This window comes from Topomyia yanbarensis, chromosome 2 (genome assembly GCF_030247195.1).
Source record: "Topomyia yanbarensis strain Yona2022 chromosome 2, ASM3024719v1, whole genome shotgun sequence".
Taxonomy (NCBI): Eukaryota; Metazoa; Arthropoda; class Insecta; order Diptera; family Culicidae; genus Topomyia; species Topomyia yanbarensis.
This window is the reverse complement of record NC_080671.1, coordinates 348,383,085-348,405,349: the sequence shown is the minus strand read 5'-3', so window position 1 is coordinate 348,405,349 and position 22,265 is coordinate 348,383,085. Positions and strand designations below refer to the sequence as shown.

The window sequence follows — 22,265 nt, the reverse complement described above, 5'->3', positions numbered from 1 at the left end:
TGAAGTTCTGTAAAAAATAGAACTCTCGTCCTCGGGACTTAATAATTTGAGAAGACTCTATTTAACTTGTTACGAAACATAGAAAAATGTTAAATCATGGAAAATCTAAAATAAAATTTTGAGGTTTTGTCCGACTAGGCGACACTGTGAGCCGGGGGAAACGATACAATATTGTTTTTGCACTTATATAGAATAAAAGCTTGCTTGCTTCACTGGTGCCTATAGTCTGCTATAGCGTAGCGATTTTTTTGCTTCTTCTTTGTGTGAGGTCAGAAGATAGACTGATTTGTACATTCTGTTGATTTTAACAGATCAACTATAGTGATACCCAGAATCTCACTGCATACTATGTCACAATTTGATAACGTGGATGCCTTTCTTCGACATTTCATCTTACTAGACATATGTACAAATGATACAATTTTAGTCGTCTTTTTAAAAATTTATTGTACTGTACACAATCTACATACTAGAGTAAAAGTAAAGTACGGAAGAGTTGTATTATCTCAAATTATTTACACACAGCAATTTTGAAACACTATTCACTGACAGTGTATCGTTTCAGTTGAGTATATGATATAGTAAACACAAAATAAAATACCAGTAATTATTCGTCAATTTTTCGTTAGTCGAAACAGAACACACATTGCTTTTCGATGTTTGAAAGTCTTCGCCTCATAGTAAATTGGGTGGGAGAAAAGGAACAGCCTTGTTTTGGGAACCATGTCGCAGTTACTGCAATCGGAATTAGTGCAGTCCGTATCCGAAACCGCCGTATGGGTATCCTCCGAAACCGCCATAGTAACCGCCATGGCCGAGGTATCCGGCGCCACCTGCTTGAAATAATACAAGAGAATTTCGCAACTGTCTATCAGGAAGTTTTGATGGAATAAATTCGAATCCAACCTGGGTAACCACCGTAGTATCCACCGTGGTAACCGGACAGCCCGTGGTAGCCTGCTCCGAAACTACCCAGTCCGCCGTAGTATCCATGGCCTAAACCACCATAACCTCCGCCATAGCCTCCATAACCGTAGCCTAGGCCTCCGTAAATTCCGCGCTTCTCAGTAGTCTTGGCCTCTTCAGCTCCATAGACAGCGGCAATGGCGAGGATGACGAATAGAGCAATCTGGATGGGTAAGAAAGTTTAGTTTTATCTTATTATTTCTAAATGGTATTATTTTAAAATGGTGACGTAACAGTTTGTAGGAAAAGCATATTATTTGTAATCCGAAGATGGTTTGCTGTGTGTGATTCACGTTCTGTCTGTTTCATTCAAAACGCTGTACCTCTTACAATATTTGGAATAAAACACTCAAATTTTGCACATATATTCTCTAAAAGTAGACTAAACGATTCAATAAATTGAAAAAGCAGTCAATTTTAAAATCGTGTAAATAATGATTCACTTACTGAGGCTCTGATTTATCAAATTCAGTGGCGGATCCAGGGGGAGGGTCCTGGGGGTCCGGACCACCTCCGAAATATTTTTACTTGTTATGAAATTTTAAATTAGTTTCAAGTTTATATTAGTTTCAAAGTCAAATGCATTCCAAACCACAATTGACCAACCAAGCTTATATTCATTATATAAGGTTATTGCGTATTACTAACTGTACAATGTTCATTCTAAAATCGAAATTTCGGAACCCTCCCGTTTTTTTCTGGATCCGCCCCCGATGAAATTATATTGAAATTTGAGATGAGAAATTTTAAGAACGTAAATAATTATCACTTTATAATACAACCATATTTGGAAAATAGTGTACGATATAATCAGCTTCATTATAACTGTCATATTCATTGAAATATGTGGTTAATTCCGATTTTCGAATACACATTAGGGTTCGCAGTACCGACCCTTTTTGCCGAGAACCGGCACTACTGTACTGAAGCCCTCAGTACCAGTAGTACCGGTAAAATACCGGTACCCGAATATTTTTTTAAAAAATTCGAAAAAAGCATCAAAGTGAAATTGAATGCTCAAACTGATGACCTCATTCTCAGATGATTGATTTGTGCTGATCAAAAAACATGTTTATTGATTTTAATTGATTCGGAATGGCATGGCTCATTTTCTTGCTTTATTGTTTTATTTGTGAGTAGGGAAAAGCCCGGTGGAGCTGAAATCCTTTCAGTCTCGCTCTCCAGCAGGCATAAAACCTCCTCACCTTTTGTACCAACAGATTAAAAACATCCAAATGATACACTATAACTAATACTACGAGTACAATATTTACGCTTACAAACTAACACTGATAATATTATTGACATAAGAGGGTATTATTGAACAATCGCTTTACAACATCTCGGGACAAGTGGAAATCAAAGACATTAGAACGACGATTGAATAGACGACACATACTAGCAAATGGCTCATTATACCCGTAATTGGTCCTGGCATAAGGTAATCTTAAAAAGGGATGAAATCGAAGACTACGAGGTTGAATATTGAAGTCCACATATTGTAGGAGATTTGTGCAATCAATTCGTGATTGTAGCAGATCAGCAATGAAAACAGCTTTAGAGACATCTCGTCGAACGGACAGCAGGTCGAGATTAACAAGTTGACAGCGGTCCTGGTAACTCGGGAGGTTTAGTGGATCTCTCCAAGTTAGTCCTGTAAACTATGGAGTTTTGCTGAATTTTCCGATCACCGATAATTACAAATCGCCCAATTTGGAGTAGTTCGCCAAGTCTAAAATTGTTAGCTACTAAATCGCTGTTCGTTCTTCTATAAATAAAGGTTTAAGAGCACACCAAAGACATGACTTAGACCATAGTCTTATTACGCGCCACCCAGTGAATAATGGAAACCAATCAGAATGTCGCTAATAAAAAAAAACCATAGCAAATTTTTACGTTCACGCTGAATGTGAATATTTTGAAATTTAGTACAAGATCGTTAAAATTTAATTTCGACAAAATAAAGCAGGAATTTAAACATACCGTTCAGTACAACGGAGCTAGCAATGTTTAACTTATAGAAGGTAATTAATATAAATAAAAGTCATCTTGCAGACCGATATTTTGAGACAGGTCCCCCTAGAAAGTCCACATATTTGTCATAAAAAAATTGCATGGTACCGAAAATACCGGTGCTGGCTTTTGTTCAGTACCGGTATTACGGTACCAAAAATGGGTCGGTATTCCCGGGATTTTCGGTACCGGTATTACCGGTACCACAACCCTAAAACTAACAAACTATTTCGGCGAACTTTGTAGTCTAAGTCACGCGTAATGAACAATTACAGTTAGGGTAATGAGCCTTTTTTGGCACTATTAGGGAGAAAGCCGCATGATTTTTGAACAACTTTTAAATGAAGCTATATTATCTACAATGTTTCACAGAATAAAGTGCCAGTGTACTGTTACGTAAACATCTATATGATGCTTATTTCGCAGAAATGTATCTATTTTCAAATATTCAAATATATATTTTTAAGTTTATGTTTTAGTTTGGCCGCACTGCTGATTTTTCCTGTGTGCTGGATACAAAAAACTATGTTTTGATTGTGGTAGCGTAGCGGAAAAAAACATGGCGATAATGTGTACCATCGTATTTCTGAATAACCTATTATAAAACTAGGCCTATCCTAGTGTTTGAAGAGTGCTTTTAAAGTGAATACTTCATAAATGGATTCTCCATCTAAAATAGAGGTATGTATCAGTGCAATGTTTAATATAGTTGTGGCGGGGATATGAGACAGTCAGGGGCGGATCCAGAAACAAATTTCGGGAGGGGTCTGAAATTTTGGTTTTAAAATTAACATTGTATAATTCTTAAACACTTTAACCGTTGTCTTCCGTTTTAATTCCACTATGATGAACAAAATGCAAAATTGCACTTTTCTGTTACAGATACGTATTTCGGCTACGACTTGCAGCCTTCTTCAGTGTATTGTATCAGAATGAAGAAAATACCCTCTGTACCGCTTTATGTACCGAAAAGGTAGAAATTAGGTAACTTAGGTGTGTGAAGATGATCATTTGCGTACGGGTAATGTTTGGAAAAGCCATGTGTATCCGTTACCTTGATCTCGATTGAGTAGTTGATGTCTTTTACACTTCCTCAAAAAGTCAATACCTTTGTGTAACTCCGCTACTTTTTTCTTCAAACTGATAAATCTATTCGGCTCACTAGGCTTGGTTGCCATTTTAACACTTTAACAAAAGTATTGTATAATTCGTAATACGTATTGTATAAAGTATTGTATAATTCGTAATACGTAATGACCTTATTTATTACATATCAGTTTTGTTGGACAAATTAGGCTTGGAATAATTTTGAGTTTGAAATTAATATAAAATTGAAATTAAAATTGAAATTTCTCAACGAGTAAAAAAAAATTCGGAGGGGGTCCGGACCCCCAAGACGCTCCCCCTGGATCCGCCACTGGAGACAGTAATTGTCGGCTCGGAGTCGGAGCACATAGTTTTGCTATGTGCCGTTGCTTCCTATTTTTGGTTCATTGGTTTTCTATTTCATTTTTATTAAAAGTTGTATTTAGAGAATACAATATGTGCACAGCCAATTAAGAATATAACTTAAGTTTATTTTGTCAGTATCCCCTGCGCTTGGTTTTAAACTAAGAGGTGCGAAATGAGGTCACAATAGGCTCTACTGTCATAATTGGCACATCACCCTATTGTAATTCGATCATATTCATATTAAAATTCCGTCCTGTTCGCGGTACGAATGGCGCCTAACCTTTTTCGATAACCAGAGTAATCAAAATGATACCAATTCTTTTAAAGGTGGTTTGAAATGGCTTCATAGTTGATGGTCAAAATAAGTGATGGTCAAAGCAAGCTCAAAGTCTTAATTTTTTCTAATGGTTTCGGTAGCTATAAAAGATTAATCCAACGCGAACAGCATCCTATGAATGGGGATATTGAAATTTCTGAAATTTCTAACTTTGAACAGATTGGAATACCACACGTCTTTTATCAAACTTGCTGTATTGGAGAAGGAGTAGATACATAACACTAGATTAGGATTGTCGCTGGCATCAGTGGTAGGAACTAAAGGCCCTAGTATAAAGGTACGCAAAGAGTGTGCAGAAAGTGAAGCCGAAAAAAGTCTACCTATCGAGCAATATTAGAATTCAACTTTGCTGCAGAGGTATCAGAGATGTATTCCAATTGTGCTCGATAGGTAGGCTTTTTTGACTTCACTCTTTGCGCAACTGTTCTCTATAGACTGTGGTAGGAACATCATTGTTTTGATACCTATATATACCTGTCAAATGGGCCAAATAAAAAAAAAACAAAAAAATAAGCGACTAATCATTTTTGTTTCTTTTAGCCAGCAAAACAATGACCATTCTTGGCTGATTTATTTTCACTAATTAGAATGCACAGATTGTCTAAACCTGTACTGAATTTTGATAAATTTTCATTTCCTTGTGCGGTGTATACAAACTCTTTCATTTTATAACAATAACAGTCGAAAATTTACACCGAGAAAATTCGTTATATTGAATATATTGGTTTCACACATAATTTTGTTGTAGCGTATACAAATTATCTTTCACGCATAGATATCATGTGAAAATTAATGAAATTATAATAGTATGCAACATAGAAATTTGTTTCATGGCAGATATCACATGACTTTTCTGTGTGCCTCTCGTTTATTTATCTGTAAATTTTATGCTTTTGACGTTTTCGATCATGAATGCATAAAAATTACAGCAGAATAAACGAGACTAGAATGTAAAATAGGCAAAGTGTGCATTTTACTAATTTGAAGTTCAACTAAACAGTTTGTGGTTACAAGCAGGCTATATTTTTCTGCGCGTACCAAAAGTGCAGACCGAAGATTTTTACTAGAGAGACTTTCGAAACATTGACAGATATATACCGAAAGTAAAACAAACATGCTCCGAGGCGAAAACAATGGGAACACCAGCGAAAATCCTAATCTAGTGTTTTTTATCTACTGGAGAAGGCTAGTATAAGCTATAGACTGTGTAAGCAGTTTCAGATGTATTTACAAAAAGACAATGATTCGTCAAACATTGGTTTGTATCCAAAACCCGTGCTAATCGAATTAAGTGAATGATGAACACAGAATTAACATATTGATATATACAATATGTAAAAAATGTTTATACTGTCACAAAATCAGTATTTGTTCAATATTTTTGACAAAATCGTTCAAAGGTATTTTTATATTGTTTATACACTAGATCAAATTCAATACAAAAAACTTGCATTTTTCTTTTAGCGAGACCCTGTGCTGTTGGAAATAGTAGTATGTAATGAAAAGGCACAACAAAAGAGTGTCCACCCTTAGTGAACCTAGTTACATTTTAGCGTATATGAACAAGTTGCTGTCATTTTGTGCAAAGTGGATATTGTATATATAGCAGCTGTGTCATCACTGGAATTGTTTGGGAACCACACTTAACTCAAATTTGGGGACATAATTCCAAATATCGAATATGATGATTTTGGGTATCAATAGAAGTCTGATTCGAAACTTAAATAACATCAGATTTTTTATTTGGTGTGTACGGATTTATTGTTCGAAAGGGTTTATTAAATTGGCTCATTAAATGAGAAAAAAATCTTGTTTTATTACATACATCGATAAAGCTGATTTTCGTGATCACAACAATGTTTTTTTCCAACTCAGGAAACGTGAAAATAAAATTTAAATTTAAAATAAAGAAATATGTTGACAGTCTTGATTTGACACTATCGAATTTCACGACAAATGATGCCCTGTCAGAAAAAATGAATACATGTTTTCCCGCAGGGTTATGTTTCAGCAAAAAGTATCTATATGCCTCCGTTAATTGCAAAAATCTATGTGTAAAATCAATAGGCATAACGTTTACTTTTTTTTGAGTGTATATATGGTTGTCTATGTTTACATAAGATTTATTTTAAAAAACAATAAAAACGTTTTTACGTATTACAACGATTTTTTTAGATAATGTTATGTTATATATTGGACTTAAAATTTATCGAATGGAAAGGAAAACTATACATATATATAAGCTGGACTAATTAACATTGTTGTTTTGGACGTTGGCAGAAAAAACCCTTCCAAATTTGAACAGTTATAACTTTTTAAAATCATTCTAGTATCGTACTTCATGCTTCAAATATGTGGCCTCTTGAAAAAAAATGTAAAAAAGTAGGTTGTTCCAAATAAACGTCCTTATAAATTTCAAATATAATGCGGGATGCCGGACTATAACCAATCGAATCCAAATTGAACATAGATACTTAATAAAATTCTTGGATTATACTACCTTGAACTATTTTGTAAAAAGTCACTTATTATTCCTGACAGACTGTGTAAATACTAGAGTGGTCGAAGAAAATGTTTTTCGTACGATGATTCCCCAACAGGATTAATTTCGTGATTTTTTACCATATAATGTCTATAAATTACCAACAGTAATAATATAAATTTGAAAAAAATCTTTGCTGAAAATGACTTTTTTAAGCGTATTAACCCTTTCATGCCCAACTTTTTTCTAGTGCATGTAGGGTTTCAAAACTATTTTTTCTTGAGAACGGTAGGGTCAAGAAATTTGAAAAACCTTTTTTCGTAAAGGTAGGTCCTTCCATGGCAGTGCTACAGGCTGCTCAATTTTTACCTTCCAATGCTCACTACAATTCTCCTAGAATATTTACAATAGTCCAACTGCGTGGAAAACGTAACCAAAAATAATCTAAATTGATAAGTTTTATCGGTTTTCACTAATATTGCAACTTAACAAAGTTATATGAAATTTTCATTTTCCGTCGTCAACGTAAACTGTCCCTGGCCGCGCTGCTCCATCGGAGTTCAATCAGACTAATTGCAATAACTTCAAGAGCTGATCTTTGTAACTGTTCACACTCAAATGAAAGCCAATAGTCATATTTATTAGCCTTACTTGTTTTTGTGAGCAAATCTTGCCTCAATCAAAAGTTATAGCTGCTTAAAAACGATGTTGTCCACAAACAACATGGACATGAATGGGTTAAGGATCCATAATAGAGGAAGTTTGACCTCCAATATGAACATTTATGATACATACCGATTACTATTGATGTATAACTCATGTTTTATGAAAAATAATGCTTTTATAATGTTACAACATTTTGTTTGCGACAAAAACTCAGAAATTACATGAAAATGACTATTTTTGGAGTTTTCTGACCATTGTGCTGATTATAACAAACTAAGTTAGCACAGAAAAGCTTAAATACATAAAACTCAATGTAATAGTCAACAAATATAACTTTTTTATATATTTTATAGAAACAAAATTTTCAAATTCAGCTGTGAAAATTGTAATATTTCCAAGTGAGTGTAAAAAATCGTGTAAATTTACGTCTCCTGACCCCGACATATACGAACATCAAAAATGACTTAGTTTTACGTTTTATTTTAACTTTACGTGACATTGAATTTCGTAAATCATGTAATTTTACTCCACATATGGCGTTTGTCCTGATATTCATATTTTTTGATGTGCAGTTTTTCTTGGTTTTGCTTATATTTTCGATATCCGTTTGCGGCATTATCGCACGAAACTTTTAAGACCACTCTAGTGAAGACATATTTCGAGAGTACATTTTCTCAACTTTCCACTGAAATCTCAGGTTAGAGTCTTCTAAGCACTTAGAAGTTAATTCATAATTTGTTATTCCTAGAAAACAACCAAAACACTGCCATAAACACAATTTTATGGCTACCTTACCTCTAAGAAGTGACTTAACCGAGAACGGGCATAGAGTAGTTGGCAAATCGATTTCCTGGTACGCAGCTCACCTGGGTTCGATCCCCAACTCCGCACATAGGGTAGGAAATTTTTCCAAAAGAGATTTCTCTAACCCGAAAAGAGGCGAATAACCGTAGGGTTAACACCTCTATAATCAAAATAAAAAAAGGTGACAACCCATCCATACCCAACCAACTATACATAGGATTGGTTGGCGTCCAAAAGGGGCTAACCCACATTTTTTTTTTCGAAATCGACATTTTTGCATTTTTTGATAGTTTTAAGTAATCCACGTGTACTGCCATTTAAGAATTTTGAAAATTAATTTTAGATTTTTTGCAATTAGCGGTCGAAGTTGACCATGGAGGTAACCCCAGTACTAGCTGGCGTCCAAAAGGGGCTAACCTCACATTGAGTCTTAGGGAAATTCAAGTTTTCTCGTTCGTTTTCCGAGGTTTTAAGAAAAAGTAGTCAATCGATTCGCAATCAGTAAATTTTCTGTTGTAGCTCACATGAACTCGATATAATACTGTTTTTAGTTGGATTTCTTTGTACGTTGACGTTTCGGCCCACACAGTCGTTTCTGAAGGTAAGGGCCGCTCATATATACACAGAAAAAAATATTTTGTAATTTTAAATTTATTTTCATGCACATATTTGGAGCATGAATAAAAATGTAAAATTAAGTTCCACCACAAATACACACAACTTGTCGTGCTTTCTTCAACGAAATTTTTTATAATTTTACATGTTGATTGAAGATTACAGTTTCATTAAACAAGATACAAATGCACTTTAATGTATTTTTAATCCAATATTGCTGGAAAATAAATGACATGTAATGTTACACGAACGAAAGTGTAAAATCATATGCTTTTTGATGCTCCGATGGAGTGCATCGAATTCAACTTAATTTTCAATCAAATTTTTGATCCAAGCTTTGTATGTTTACATTCGTATTGATTTATATGTCATTTAAATTTCATTATTTTTGGTGTGTACGCGTGACCGTTTCTCCGATCCACCGACCGTTAAATTAGATTATCGCGATTTTGTTTTTTTTTATTTACCGATCTTTTTGAAACTTGTTCCTTATTATATCAACTAGCTCGCGTATAACAATATTTTTATTTAATTCTCTTCCGGCTGGAAAACTCAATTTTTTCTGCGCTTGAACAATAGGTAATGGGTTAATAATGGCAATGTCGAAGTGTTTCACAATCGCATCGGCGACTATTTTTTGTGGCCGAAATAGAAACATTTGCATAATGTATCTATTTGAAATACATTCGTTTTGTCTTCAATATTAACTTGAGTTTTACGATATGTTGCGCAATATGTATCAGCCAACCAAACCAACAAAAAAAATCACTGGAAAAAATTGGAATTGCCAACATTTAAATTAATTCACTAAAATTCAGAAAACTGATTTTTATAATTCGAATTTCATAAATTTAACTAACTACTGAGTAAAACTGAGTTTCAAATAATTTATTGATTTTACTGACCATCAGTACAATGAAGGATATGGACTTTCAGCAAACATTACTGATACAGCATAAAAAATTATAAAAATTTGATGAGTATGATCCTTATACACAAAACTTTGTTCTAAAGATGTTTGTTATTATGAGATCATAGAGGAAATATTTTTTTTGATATCTTTCGCTAACACTAGTAGTTAAAGTAATTGCAATCAGATGTATGATATCATATGAAAATCAAAGGCAATGAAAACAAACCGTGTTTTGAAAATTCTGATTTTTCATAGAGTTTACATCCATACACATTTTTACGAATTAATAATGCGATTTTTTAAAGGACTATTCTGTTTTGGCGAGAAAACATAAATTTGTTTCGGAATATTGTAAATGGTAAGGAGTAAAGTTCCATAAAATTTTAACCTTTCCATTACAAATCTAAGTATATATCACTTAACCTTCTTGTGCCAAACCAAGTGGTTACAAAATATTCGTTTCGGTTTTGTAAAATTTTTAAAGTTTTGTTTTAAATATCACATTTGGGATGTTAAGCACTTTTCCGACACTGCACAATATTGTTCTGTGACCGAAAAATACTCCTACTATTTTCACGAATCAATTTTTTAATCCACTGTCTTACAAACAAATTCGCCAACGCACTAAACCGAACACTTACGAAGGACTTCATTACGACGGTTGGTTTTTAATTGCACGGAGTAACTGTTAGAACAAAACTTGGATGCACTTCTGCACTAAGAGATAGCAACGAGTGATTTGATGCAGCGGTTAGAAAATGCCATTACTTTTATACCCTAATGTTGGCCACTCAGTGCATTCTCAAGCCCTCTCGCTGCGGCTCCGGTCGGCTCCGTCAGACAAAACTGCTCGAATGCGAGAAGCGCGCCAAAACCACGCGAAAACTGCACACGTTGGCCAAGTGCATTTGCGGCTTGTTAACAGCCTCTGTTGGGTGACCGGACCGCGGTGGAGTGAGTCGTACCGAAAGGAAGAAGAAATTATCGCGATGCAAGTCTCTGCGCCGTCTACTGGCAGCGGTTGTTTAGTATGCGGCTCGACTGATACATACCGACCGGCATCGATCAGCAGGGTACCATGCCTGGTGGATGGACGAGGGGGTAATAGGTTTGTACTTTTCCAATAGCAGGTATGCCTCGCTGCATCAGTTGTGCCATCGATTCCAACAACCAGCCAGCGCCTAGGCGTAGCACATGGATAGGGTTCTTTCTCTTCTACAGAGGGAGAGGGCGCCTTTGGTGATTCTAATTCTGCATCTGCTGGAATCAGATTCGTGCTTCGCGAGGGAAGGGCTGCAATGGCTGAGAACTTATAAACATAACTCATAATGTTGTTGCGATAATAATGGCCCCAACAGAATGCGCCGGCACTGACACGGCGTTCGAACAATCTGCCTCTCCACTGACGGGGTATTCTGTTTGGGCCTTATCGTCGGCAGCGGCTGTAGTGTCGAGAGCTTTTTCGGCATCAGTTGAAATTAATTTACGACTATATTTAGCTATGCGTTTCTCACCCCGTGGGATTTTTTTAGCTGCTGAATGGCTCGTGCTGATCGATTTGTTTACGAGGGGTCGCGGGATAAGCGGCTCCTTCTTTGGTCTATATAGTTCAATGTCTAGCAAATCTGTTTCATATTTCAGCGCTACTATACGATTAGTTGTATGACATTGGCTTTATGTTTGATTCAACTGAAAATGAAATAACATTTTTTATAGTTCTACAGTATTTTGTTGGGCTTAGAGCGCGCTCATTTCAGACTTTTACTGATCTAACTTCATGGTTAGTTCAGTGTATACTGCGTCGCCTTCCGTTTTTTACCATTCTCATAAAATACATGTTGTAGCCGTCTGTTCGAGGCTGAAATGTGAGAAATATTCAACAATCTACTCAGTTCGATCAGTTTAGTCAATGTATTTGTGAATGTAGTTGAGCTTTTGTTGTGTTATCATCTCCAGCAATGGCAATCGGTGTTACTCATTATGGACTAGCAACATTTTCATGATTTTTTGGTTAAATATACCGATCAAAAGTAAAACTTTCTAAAACTGCTGATTTCAGTTTTGCTTAAACCGGATTAATGTCAAACGCAAAGATAAATTATGAGTCCCGACGACAGAGACTCGACCAACCAACGAATTATTATTTCTTATCCTGAGCAAGAAACGTGAGGCTCGGAAATGAATCATCCTGATTCTAAATCATCTGAAGAAGATTCACCAACACAATATTGATTAATTTCAAAGCCTTCTGTTAGCGAAGTGTAATGTTTATTGAAAAACAAAATGTGATCTTTCCGAAGCCATATTGTATCCAATTTCAACACATCAGGAACGTGATATTGCCCACGTTCAATATGTTAAGAATAACACTTTGGTAAGCCCCATAGTTTTAAAATAAATATCATTTTTTGCTAAATACATTCGTTTAAAGACAACTTCGTGTTGAAATCGTCACCAAAATATATTTTTAAAAGTTGAATTTTTTGGCAGCCCTATTATAATACGAGGTCATATGGATCCGACAAACGAACCCCCGGCACATACACTACTTCTAATTTCAATCAGCTCTGTACGAAGTAAAATGGTTCAAACTCAGCGGTGTTGATGTAGTTTATATCATGGGTACTTCTGATATATTTGATATTTTTTACTTTAGAACGAAAAGTTGTCCACGAAATTATTTCACTACGTAGAAACCCTGCCCAAAGGTTGCGACGTTTCTGAAGGTACTCTTTATGGTAAGTTATTTAGGATCATAATCTCGGTTGTGGCATAAATCTGATTTCGTTCACCGCAATTGCAGATGACTTGAAATCCTGGTCAATTTTGAATTATTGTTTGGCGGTAAATATCAGGTACTCTCGTGACGTTCACTGCCCCGAGTCGTTTCTAACTTTACGAAGGGATAATTTCGAATTATTGCGATGTACGAGCTGAACTTTCTTACGGTTTGTTGGCAAAATTTTATAGTTATGTTAAATTATAGAAAGAAATGTGTGTGTGTGTGTGTTAACTTTTCTATCTCCCACTAGCTGGTAGTGATTTACAAAAAAAAGATGTTTGCATGTATTTAGACATTCATGCAAATAACTTGGTTCACGGATTTAGGAAGGTGTTAGCTCAATTGACTTTCCGATGACTCATTTCGTGTACAGAGCCAGATATGTACCGAGGTCATCATTCCATCAACTAGCCCCGCCTTACTGTAATGTTTGTATCAATTGGATTGTAACATTACAGTAAAACTTTCGATTCCATTTAAGCAGGAAATCGACGCGTATTTAGTATATTGGTTCAATTTGTATATATATATATATAACATAACACATGTGTACTATAAAACTTACCATTTTAGCAGTTTTCTACCTATATTCCTATCTCCCATTTATGTCTCCTTTGACTCTCATCCACATTTCTTGAATTCCTGCTTATTTAAGAAAGAAAAGGGGAAATAGTAACAAAAAAACTGATAGACTCCGTGTTTTCCTCAGCGCTTCCGTTTTTTTTTAGTCTGGTGTCACTGCCCGTTGGACTTGTGTAAGTTGTTCCATCGGAGATCTCCAAGGAGCTGTAATTGGAAGAAGATCTGACTTCTATCCATAAGTATTAGTTTTTCACATTAATTGATTATATATGTGCACTACAAAACAATCCCGTGTATAATGCAACCATTTTTTTGAACATTTTTATGTACATATACACACATATACACATAAAATAAAAATACATAGATACACACATGTACACATAAAAATATACACATACATTCATACACACATACATATACAATACCCACATACATATACACATTGTAATACATGTTTACATACATACATACATATACACAATTACATACATATACTCGAGTTGAAGGAGGACCCCACGATTAACAACTCAACCATACAAGAGATTATTACCACATCACTGGGTGAAAGGGCAGAAGTTAAAGCCTTAAGCCCGTACACAGTGATTATGTGTATAGACCAGGATGATATCAGGACTGTTAACGAGCTAAAAGGTGCACTGAAGCTGCATTTTAACCTGGTCGAGTTGCTCATGACGATCAGGTTAACTAAGGAGTACGTAGGGGCTCAGACAGGGATGACTTTTTTTTATCATCTGCTGCTGACAAGGCGCTTGAGGTCGGGCAACTTACGGTTGGGTGCCAATTGAGGGCCACCTCTCGAGTGAATAAACAAGCGGAGAATTACTTCAGGTGTTTGATATTTGGCAGAAGCTTGGAAGGACCCGGACATATCCATGATGTGTTGGAATTGCGGAAACCTGGACCATCTTACGAGAGACGAAGTGCATGTTTGGCGCTCTAGCGGACGGAACGTCCCTCAGACGGATGGCTTCAATTGCCATGCCCATATACATACATATCACATACACAGATCTACACACATACTTGTACATATATGTATATAATCATCTTTTTTACTTTTCTCTATGTTCTTATAATTATAATCAAGGAATATTTGCGAATAATAATAATAATTGTGTTGTTTCTTATTTATTTATTTTTTTTTTGTTGGCAGGGAAAACCAAGTATGTTAGGTAAAAAACCCTGCATCTTTTCGATTCTGTTTATACCCCTCCCAATACAGCCCAATATACGCGCCACTAAGCTTTTCCTTTAACAGATTCTCTAACTTTCCTTTTCTACCCTACAAAATAGTTATTTGTTCTTTTGATTCATTTTTATAATTATACCCTATGTCCTATTTAGCTACGTATCCTCAATTTCAGAGCAAGATTCTTCTTCACTACCTATTTTGTTGTACATCTCTTCCACCTTTCTGTTAAATTTATTTTTTGTTCTCGCCAAGATTTTCCATTCAGTTTCTGATAATTCTGGTATTTTTTCTTTATTTTCCATTATTGTATTATTCCAAGTTTTTGCTGATCTGCCTATTTTCCTTTCTTTAAATTCTAATCGTTGAGCAATTTTTAGGGGGTGCCCCCTTTCCCTTCTTTGTATATGTGCCCAATATTCAAGCTGCAATACTCTTATTCACGGTGTCTTTTTTTGACAACTTTATACAAAAAAAATCAGCATCTCTGAAACTTCTGAAAGAATGAGCTTTCCCCTTACATTTGAAACCAACATAAAAATAATCCGTCGGGGGGTCTAGAGCAACTTTTTTTAAGTTTTTTCGTAAAAACATTGATTTTACAATAGAACTAGTTCATATTTCTGTCCCTAGATGGTGCTTTAGACATTCGAACAACACTAAATGTGAGAATCTGATAGATATTTTAATTGTCTACAACTTTGTTAACAACTAAAAACCGATTTGAAATTATCCGGAAAAGTTGTTTAATATTTTAACGAAGTCTAAGTTATGTTACTATGTTTTAATTGCCGCAAGGTTCTACTGTATCGATTTTGTTGGCTATTTTCGGCAAATTTGAGACTAAGAGAAACGAAAGCAATGAAATTGAAAGACGGATAGGTATTCTAGAGCGAATCAGTTATAAACTTAGAACGGAAAACTAGAACTAGGCAGGCTCATATGGGCATGATCGAAAGGAAATGTGAAGAATTTTTTGCCTTCTGCATAGTAGGAGTTGGGCGTTCCACCCAAGTCTACCGCATGGTCTATGGTAGAACATAACTCATCATCATGTTTTACCGCCGACGCCGGCAAAAAATTCTTCACAAATCCTCGCCTAGAACGACCATGCGATCATTCTTCTCCCTTTCTGCTAGCATCAAGCCGTGACGTATGCATTCAATCGACACCAAGCTATCGGTGTCGCACCGATCCTATTGTGATTGAACTACTTATTTATTTTTTCGTTCCGCACACACGGATGGCTGATAGCAATTAATGACACAGCTCAGCTAGCAGAAATCGAATTTTTATCTACTTTTTTACCAACTAGTTTATATGTTACTATGTTTTAATTGCCGCAAGGTTCTACTGTATCGATTTTGTTGGCTATTTTCGGCAAATTTGAGACTAAGAGAAACGAAAGCAATGAAATTGAAAGACGGATAGGTATTCTAGAGCGAATCAGTTATAAACTTAGAACGGAAAACTAGAACTAGGCAGGCTCATATGGGCATGATCGAAAGGAAATGTGAAGAATTTTTTGCCTTCTGCATAGTAGGAGTTGGGCGTTCCACCCAAGTCTACCGCATGGTCTATGGTAGAACATAACTCATCATCATGTTTTACCGCCGACGCCGGCAAAAAATTCTTCACAAATCCTCGCCTAGAACGACCATGCGATCATTCTTCTCCCTTTCTGCTAGCATCAAGCCGTGACGTATGCATTCAATCGACACCAAGCTATCGGTGTCGCACCGATCCTATTGTGATTGAACTACTTATTTATTTTTTCGTTCCGCACACACGGATGGCTGATAGCAATTAATGACACAGCTCAGCTAGCAGAAATCGAATTTTTATCTACTTTTTTACCAACTAGTTTATATGTTACTATGTTTTAATTGCCGCAAGGTTCTACTGTATCGATTTTGTTGGCTATTTTCGGCAAATTTGAGACTAAGAGAAACGAAAGCAATGAAATTGAAAGACGGATAGGTATTCTAGAGCGAATCAGTTATAAACTTAGAACGGAAAACTAGAACTAGGCAGGCTCATATGGGCATGATCGAAAGGAAATGTGAAGAATTTTTTGCCTTCTGCATAGTAGGAGTTGGGCGTTCCACCCAAGTCTACCGCATGGTCTATGGTAGAACATAACTCATCATCATGTTTTACCGCCGACGCCGGCAAAAAATTCTTCACAAATCCTCGCCTAGAACGACCATGCGATCATTCTTCTCCCTTTCTGCTAGCATCAAGCCGTGACGTATGCATTCAATCGACACCAAGCTATCGGTGTCGCACCGATCCTATTGTGATTGAACTACTTATTTATTTTTTCGTTCCGCACACACGGATGGCTGATAGCAATTAATGACACAGCTCAGCTAGCAGAAATCGAATTTTTATCTACTTTTTTACCAACTAGTTTATATGTTACTATGTTTTAATTGCCGCAAGGTTCTACTGTATCGATTTTGTTGGCTATTTTCGGCAAATTTGAGACTAAGAGAAACGAAAGCAATGAAATTGAAAGACGGATAGGTATTCTAGAGCGAATCAGTTATAAACTTAGAACGGAAAACTAGAACTAGGCAGGCTCATATGGGCATGATCGAAAGGAAATGTGAAGAATTTTTTGCCTTCTGCATAGTAGGAGTTGGGCGTTCCACCCAAGTCTACCGCATGGTCTATGGTAGAACATAACTCATCATCATGTTTTACCGCCGACGCCGGCAAAAAATTCTTCACAAATCCTCGCCTAGAACGACCATGCGATCATTCTTCTCCCTTTCTGCTAGCATCAAGCCGTGACGTATGCATTCAATCGACACCAAGCTATCGGTGTCGCACCGATCCTATTGTGATTGAACTACTTATTTATTTTTTCGTTCCGCACACACGGATGGCTGATAGCAATTAATGACACAGCTCAGCTAGCAGAAATCGAATTTTTATCTACTTTTTTACCAACTAGTTTATATGTTACTATGTTTTAATTGCCGCAAGGTTCTACTGTATCGATTTTGTTGGCTATTTTCGGCAAATTTGAGACTAAGAGAAACGAAAGCAATGAAATTGAAAGACGGATAGGTATTCTAGAGCGAATCAGTTATAAACTTAGAACGGAAAACTAGAACTAGGCAGGCTCATATGGGCATGATCGAAAGGAAATGTGAAGAATTTTTTGCCTTCTGCATAGTAGGAGTTGGGCGTTCCACCCAAGTCTACCGCATGGTCTATGGTAGAACATAACTCATCATCATGTTTTACCGCCGACGCCGGCAAAAAATTCTTCACAAATCCTCGCCTAGAACGACCATGCGATCATTCTTCTCCCTTTCTGCTAGCATCAAGCCGTGACGTATGCATTCAATCGACACCAAGCTATCGGTGTCGCACCGATCCTATTGTGATTGAACTACTTATTTATTTTTTCGTTCCGCACACACGGATGGCTGATAGCAATTAATGACACAGCTCAGCTAGCAGAAATCGAATTTTTATCTACTTTTTTACCAACTAGTTTATATGTTACTATGTTTTAATTGCCGCAAGGTTCTACTGTATCGATTTTGTTGGCTATTTTCGGCAAATTTGAGACTAAGAGAAACGAAAGCAATGAAATTGAAAGACGGATAGGTATTCTAGAGCGAATCAGTTATAAACTTAGAACGGAAAACTAGAACTAGGCAGGCTCATATGGGCATGATCGAAAGGAAATGTGAAGAATTTTTTGTCGACGGTAAAACATGATGATGAGTTATGTTCTACCATAGACCATGCGGTAGACTTGGGTGGAACGCCCAACTCCTACTATGCAGAAGGCAAAAAATTCTTCACATTTCCTTTCGATCATGCCCATATGAGCCTGCCTAGTTCTAGTTTTCCGTTCTAAGTTTATAACTGATTCGCTCTAGAATACCTATCCGTCTTTCAATTTCATTGCTTTCGTTTCTCTTAGTCTCAAATTTGCCGAAAATAGCCAACAAAATCGATACAGTAGAACCTTGCGGCAATTAAAACATAGTAACATATAAACTAGTTGGTAAAAAAGTAGATAAAAATTCGATTTCTGCTAGCTGAGCTGTGTCATTAATTGCTATCAGCCATCCGTGTGTGCGGAACGAAAAAATAAATAAGTAGTTCAATCACAATAGGATCGGTGCGACACCGATAGCTTGGTGTCGATTGAATGCATACGTCACGGCTTGATGCTAGCAGAAAGGGAGAAGAATGATCGCATGGTCGTTCTAGGCGAGGATTTGTGAAGAATTTTTTGCCGGCGTCGGCGGTAAAACATGATGATGAGTTATGTTCTACCATAGACCATGCGGTAGACTTGGGTGGAACGCCCAACTCCTACTATGCAGAAGGCAAAAAATTCTTCACATTTCCTTTCGATCATGCCCATATGAGCCTGCCTAGTTCTAGTTTTCCGTTCTAAGTTTATAACTGATTCGCTCTAGAATACCTATCCGTCTTTCAATTTCATTGCTTTCGTTTCTCTTAGTCTCAAATTTGCCGAAAATAGCCAACAAAATCGATACAGTAGAACCTTGCGGCAATTAAAACATAGTAACATATAAACTAGTTGGTAAAAAAGTAGATAAAAATTCGATTTCTGCTAGCTGAGCTGTGTCATTAATTGCTATCAGCCATCCGTGTGTGCGGAACGAAAAAATAAATAAGTAGTTCAATCACAATAGGATCGGTGCGACACCGATAGCTTGGTGTCGATTGAATGCATACGTCACGGCTTGATGCTAGCAGAAAGGGAGAAGAATGATCGCATGGTCGTTCTAGGCGAGGATTTGTGAAGAATTTTTTGCCGGCGTCGGCGGTAAAACATGATGATGAGTTATGTTCTACCATAGACCATGCGGTAGACTTGGGTGGAACGCCCAACTCCTACTATGCAGAAGGCAAAAAAAATTCTTCACATTTCCTTTCGATCATGCCCATATGAGCCTGCCTAGTTCTAGTTTTCCGTTCTAAGTTTATAACTGATTCGCTCTAGAATACCTATCCGTCTTTCAATTTCATTGCTTTCGTTTCTCTTAGTCTCAAATTTGCCGAAAATAGCCAACAAAATCGATACAGTAGAACCTTGCGGCAATTAAAACATAGTAACATATAAACTAGTTGGTAAAAAAGTAGATAAAAATTCGATTTCTGCTAGCTGAGCTGTGTCATTAATTGCTATCAGCCATCCGTGTGTGCGGAACGAAAAAATAAATAAGTAGTTCAATCACAATAGGATCGGTGCGACACCGATAGCTTGGTGTCGATTGAATGCATACGTCACGGCTTGATGCTAGCAGAAAGGGAGAAGAATGATCGCATGGTCGTTCTAGGCGAGGATTTGTGAAGAATTTTTTGCCGGCGTCGGCGGTAAAACATGATGATGAGTTATGTTCTACCATAGACCATGCGGTAGACTTGGGTGGAACGCCCAACTCCTACTATGCAGAAGGCAAAAAATTCTTCACATTTCCTTTCGATCATGCCCATATGAGCCTGCCTAGTTCTAGTTTTCCGTTCTAAGTTTATAACTGATTCGCTCTAGAATACCTATCCGTCTTTCAATTTCATTGCTTTCGTTTCTCTTAGTCTCAAATTTGCCGAAAATAGCCAACAAAATCGATACAGTAGAACCTTGCGGCAATTAAAACATAGTAACATATAAACTAGTTGGTAAAAAAGTAGATAAAAATTCGATTTCTGCTAGCTGAGCTGTGTCATTAATTGCTATCAGCCATCCGTGTGTGCGGAACGAAAAAATAAATAAGTAGTTCAATCACAATAGGATCGGTGCGACACCGATAGCTTGGTGTCGATTGAATGCATACGTCACGGCTTGATGCTAGCAGAAAGGGAGAAGAATGATCGCATGGTCGTTCTAGGCGAGGATTTGTGAAGAATTTTTTGCCGGCGTCGGCGGTAAAACATGATGATGAGTTATGTTCTACCATAGACCATGCGGTAGACTTGGGTGGAACGCCCAACTCCTACTATGCAGAAGGCAAAAAAATTCTTCACATTTCCTTTCGATCATGCCCATATGAGCCTGCCTAGTTCTAGTTTTCCGTTCTAAGTTTATAACTGATTCGCTCTAGAATACCTATCCGTCTTTCAATTTCATTGCTTTCGTTTCTCTTAGTCTCAAATTTGCCGAAAATAGCCAACAAAATCGATACAGTAGAACCTTGCGGCAATTAAAACATAGTAACATATAAACTAGTTGGTAAAAAAGTAGATAAAAATTCGATTTCTGCTAGCTGAGCTGTGTCATTAATTGCTATCAGCCATCCGTGTGTGCGGAACGAAAAAATAAATAAGTAGTTCAATCACAATAGGATCGGTGCGACACCGATAGCTTGGTGTCGATTGAATGCATACGTCACGGCTTGATGCTAGCAGAAAGGGAGAAGAATGATCGCATGGTCGTTCTAGGCGAGGATTTGTGAAGAATTTTTTGCCGGCGTCGGCGGTAAAACATGATGATGAGTTATGTTCTACCATAGACCATGCGGTAGACTTGGGTGGAACGCCCAACTCCTACTATGCAGAAGGCAAAAAATTCTTCACATTTCCTTTCGATCATGCCCATATGAGCCTGCCTAGTTCTAGTTTTCCGTTCTAAGTTTATAACTGATTCGCTCTAGAATACCTATCCGTCTTTCAATTTCATTGCTTTCGTTTCTCTTAGTCTCAAATTTGCCGAAAATAGCCAACAAAATCGATACAGAAGTCTAAGTTAGTTTCACAGAAACCCTAGTGGTTTGTAAGTCAATTCACACGCCCTTTTTTCATTTGCCAAATACCTGTGTTTAGTTGAACAGTGCACTCAACGGAATTTGAGAGCTTAGAAAGTCTCATCTTTTAGCTGAAAATTATAATTCCAGATTCCACCTGATATACGGCACCATTAATATTTTTGGGATGAAAAGTCTTAGATAAGTGTTGACCAAACTAGTATGATATTAATATTCTTTTCCAAGATGGTGAGTGATTTCTCCCGCAGAAACAGCTTTTTCAATGATGTATGCCTTCTTTTTCATTTTTTCGATTGTTCTCGGAGATGACTGATAACTATTCTTGCATGAACCTCCTACTTTGTTAGCATTTTCGTATAAAATTCACTTGTCCTAAACTTCAACCTTTATATTTGAACAAACTCAATAAAACTGTTAACACCATTGCAATATTTCGCGAATTTCATTGCAATGCTTGGTTAAAAACGCTGATTTTCTTTTTCAAAATTAACTCAATATGACAAACAGTGAACAAAAAACTTTAAGTTTTTGGATCAAGATATTTTTTTTGGGATATATTCGTGGATTTGTATGTATATAAGGATTTTCTTGTACTCAAATCATATTTTATTTTCAATACATTTCGCATAATCTAGGATCAATTTATTAACGAATTCACACATAATTCATAGGAAAT

The 22,265-nt window shown here is 36.6% G+C and overlaps 1 protein-coding gene across 2 annotated transcripts; it reads right to left on the bottom strand.

Annotated features, from left to right (window-relative positions):
* Positions 1-421: 421 nt before the first annotated feature.
* Positions 422-10,990, bottom strand: LOC131681423 (keratin-associated protein 19-2). Of its 2 annotated transcripts, none has more exons than XM_058962200.1 (3): positions 10,890-10,990; positions 907-1,129; positions 422-836 (listed from the first exon to the last, which is right to left on the bottom strand). In XM_058962200.1, exons 1-3 carry the CDS (start codon positions 10,899-10,901, stop codon positions 748-750), a joined length of 324 nt encoding a protein of 107 aa, XP_058818183.1. In that variant the 5' UTR covers positions 10,902-10,990; the 3' UTR covers positions 422-747. The 2 variants fall into 2 exon arrangements, with proteins under 2 accessions (XP_058818183.1, XP_058818184.1); XM_058962201.1 differs by having other exon boundaries at positions 422-833.
* Positions 10,991-22,265: the final 11,275 nt, after the last annotated feature.

Excerpts from the sequence above, each read along its gene's own strand:
- LOC131681423 (XM_058962200.1), bottom strand. Across the intron at positions 837-906 it reads ATACTACGGTGGTTACCCAG|CAGGTGGCGCCGGATACCTC; the intron begins GTTGGATTCGAA and ends TATTATTTCAAG.